Source organism: Periophthalmus magnuspinnatus, chromosome 22 (genome assembly GCF_009829125.3).
Source record: "Periophthalmus magnuspinnatus isolate fPerMag1 chromosome 22, fPerMag1.2.pri, whole genome shotgun sequence".
Taxonomy (NCBI): Eukaryota; Metazoa; Chordata; class Actinopteri; order Gobiiformes; family Gobiidae; genus Periophthalmus; species Periophthalmus magnuspinnatus.
The window spans coordinates 7225634-7228930 of record NC_047147.1 but is presented as its reverse complement, the minus strand read 5'-3'; the positions used below and the strand labels follow the sequence as shown (position 1 = coordinate 7228930).

Genomic DNA, 3297 nt, shown 5'->3' with positions numbered 1-3297 from the left:
AGTTTTATGAACTGGGCATGTGGCCAACCACAGTGCTCTTACAAAACTATCCCTTATGAGCTCCTACACACTATGCCTATGGTCTGATGGTGTTAAAAATATTAAAATGTGACAAACCAGAATTTTTTCTCCTCTCCTTGCCCTTAAGTACCTTTAGCCCCTGAAATGGTCTTGCTTGCCCTGTCAACAATAAACTAGACACTTTTAGCAGGAAAGGAGGAGGGACGAGCTCACCAGGCAATGTGAGCTCTTTCTTATGCCATAGGTCTCTCTGCCTTGTTTGAAGCATCATGGCAGTGAACATACCTGGAGTTATAGCCATTGTGCTCTTTTATCTGCTGGTTCTGGGGACTGGGATCTGGGCTTCCTTTAAGTCCAAAAGAGAGCAGAAGAAAAGTGGAGCCAAAGAGATGGAGATGGCTGTCCTGGGAAACCGTAAAATCAACTTAGTTGTTGGGATTTTTACCATGACAGGTATGTTGTTCATTATTATTAGATTCATCTGATTGTTGTGTCTAAAATTTTAAGAGCATTTGCAACTTTAAGATGGACTTATCTTGCAGCCACATGGGTTGGAGGAGGATTTGTAGTGGGCACCACAGAAATGGCCTACACTCCTTCAATGGGACTAACCTTCACTATGTTAATGCTGATGGCATACTTTGCAACTTTTGTCATTTGTAAGTGGATGTATGAGGAACTCACTACAAGGAAATTTTATAGTTAAATATGTGAGCCTGAAATGTGTCTCTCAAGTATTTATTTATTTTTTTAGGTGGATTTATGTTTGCAAAGCCAATGAGAGATAAGAAATATGCAACAATGTTGGACCCATTCCAGAGGCAGTATGGGAGAGCCCTGACTGCTGCGCTAACTCTGGTGTCTGTCTGCCTGGACCTTCTTATGTTGGCCGGAATCCTCATCTGCCTTGGTAAAATACAAAACTCCTTCATAATATCAGAAAGGAAAGAAATAAGACATGTGTTTGTTCTTACAGGCTCGACACTGAGCGTGGTCCTGGATGTGTCTTACAGTGTATGTATCTGGGTCTCTGCTCTTGTGGCCATCACCTACACTCTGCTGGGAGGCCTCTACTCCGTGGCCTACACAGACATTATACAGCTCATCCTGGTATTTGGCAGCTTGGTAAGCTTATATATGTGTGAATGTTTTACAGCATCCTGGCTTAACACAATTGCAACATTCTGCCATTACTGTATGCACCAAACACGTAATCAGATCAGGCATTAACTCCTCCAGTAATGCAATATCATCTCATCTTTTTTAACAGATCAAAGGGCAACATTTGGTACAAATTAACATTGCATAAACAACACACAATGTCAATGGAAAAAAGATCACTTGATGTGTACTAACCCACTCATTACCATGTGCAAGAGTGATGATTAACAATGTTCACTTCATGTCAGTCATTATTTGTTTATTTTCAAGAGTTGCTCTGTGTTTCTATAGTGGCTGTGTGTCCCCTTTGTCCTGATGAACCCTTCTACTCTAGACATTAGCCAGACTTTCATCAATAACACACTACAAGCTCCGTGGGCCGGGCAAACGGATGTGAACACCATTGGGATAAAACTGGATGATTTCTTATATTTGGTGAGTCTTCTTTCCTACATTCCTACACCGATATTTGATTTATATAAAACAGGGGTTTGACCTCTCAGGCCTTGGGAAGTCTGGGATACCAGTGTGTTCACCAGAGGACACTGTCGGCCTCCTCTACTCGCACAGCCACAATCACCTGCTGCTTTGCTTCTGTCCTCACTGTGGTACTGGGGATTCCCTCACTTCTGATTGGAGCTGCAGCCTCCTCAACAGGTATTCTTCATAAATTTTACCAGTTTGGATGCATTTTCGCCTTTAATGTTTTCCTTTATGTTTACTACTTTCTACATTTTATATATGGAAGATATCAAATATGTGAAGCAAGATATATGGAATTATGTGGCAAAAAAAGAAATAGCTCAGCTTAATATATTCTTTTTACATTTTAGATTCAAATTCCCCAAAGTAGCAACCATTTGCCTACCAAGCACCTTAAAGGTAACCACCATAACAACATGCCACAGTCATAAAAAGCAGAAAGAAACATAAATGAAAATGTGTGTCCAAACTTTTGACTGGTAGGGTACATACATTTCAATCAAGGCCATGCAAAAGACAGAGAAATTAGCAATATTTTGTATCTTGCTTCAGACTGGAACCAGACGTCTTATGGCTCTCCGTCTCCATATGAACGGGGAGAAGCTGCTCGAGTCCTGCCCATCTCTCTGCAGCACCTCACCCCGTCCTACATCTCCATCATTGGGATTGGCTGTGTGGCTGCTGCCGCCATGTCCTCTGCAGACTCTGTGATGCTGTCTGCTGCCTCTGTCTTCACTGTCAACATTTACAAGAGCATTATCAGACCTCAAGTAAGAGAAAATACTTGTACTGCGATCTTCAGTTTTTTTAATAACTTAAAATATGTGATCGTTTCTTCTCTAGGCATCTGGCAGAGAGTTCCAGTGGGTGATCCGTGTGTCTGTGACTGTAGCTGGTGTAATTGGTACTCTTCTCACTAATCTTAAAAATAGTGCCATATTGATTATTTTGATTGGTGCAGAGGTGGCGTACCTTGTTGTTTTTCCCCAGTTAGTTTGTGTTCTGTTCTTTAAGTTTTCAAATGCCTATGGAGCAATAATAGGCTTCTTTGCTGGAGTTTGTTTAAGGCTTCTGTGTGGGGCTCCAACCATAGGCCTGCCTGTGATACTACATTTCCCAGGATGCACTCTGGAGGACGGTGTCTATGTACAGTACTCTCCAGTTAAAACCATCTGTATGCTGTGTACCCTGGCAGCCATCTTGTTCTTCTCCTACCTGGCTTCTTTACTTTTCAGCAGAGGCCTACTTCCTGAGAGCTGGGACGTGTTTCAGATCAAACTGCAGAACTTGCCTCCTCCACCTGCTCCACTAGAGGGAACTCAAGGGCACGTTACTGATGTGACTAAGAATAATGACTGTGAGGTAGAACTCATTGAGCCAATGATGAGCTTCTGATGTAGTATTCATCCATTTTCTTTCGCTTTATGGGCTGGGTGGTGGAGGCAGCAGCCTGAGCAGAGGGGTCCAGACTTTCCTTTTCCAGGGGACCCACCTCAGCAGACCCCACAATTGGAAGAGTTCAAATATCTTTGGGTCTTGTTCACGAGTGAGCGAAGGATGGATATTGCAGTGATGCGGTCTCTGGATCGGACTGTTGTGGTGAAAAAGGAGCACAGTCAAAAGGCATAGTTT

At 42.7% G+C, this 3297-nt stretch overlaps 1 protein-coding gene across 1 annotated transcript; it reads left to right on the top strand.

Annotated features, from left to right (window-relative positions):
• The first annotated feature begins 281 nt into the window (after positions 1 to 281).
• On the top strand, positions 282 to 3060 carry LOC117390873 (high-affinity choline transporter 1-like). Its single transcript, XM_055231262.1, has 9 exons — positions 282 to 474; positions 564 to 680; positions 776 to 931; positions 998 to 1146; positions 1474 to 1617; positions 1686 to 1839; positions 2218 to 2435; positions 2509 to 2569; positions 2723 to 3060. Exons 1-9 carry the CDS (start codon positions 291 to 293, stop codon positions 3058 to 3060), a joined length of 1521 nt encoding a protein of 506 aa, XP_055087237.1. The 5' UTR covers positions 282 to 290.
• Positions 3061 to 3297: the final 237 nt, after the last annotated feature.

Bases quoted from the DNA above. Each gene is read 5' to 3' on its own strand.
- LOC117390873 (XM_055231262.1), top strand. From the start codon at position 291: ATGGCAGTGAACATACCTGGAGTTATAGCCATTGTGCTCTTTTATCTG. The intron at 932-997 runs GTAAAATACAAA...TTGTTCTTACAG, and splicing joins CGGAATCCTCATCTGCCTTG to GCTCGACACTGAGCGTGGTC. The intron at 1,840-2,217 runs GTATTCTTCATA...ATCTTGCTTCAG, and splicing joins AGCTGCAGCCTCCTCAACAG to ACTGGAACCAGACGTCTTAT.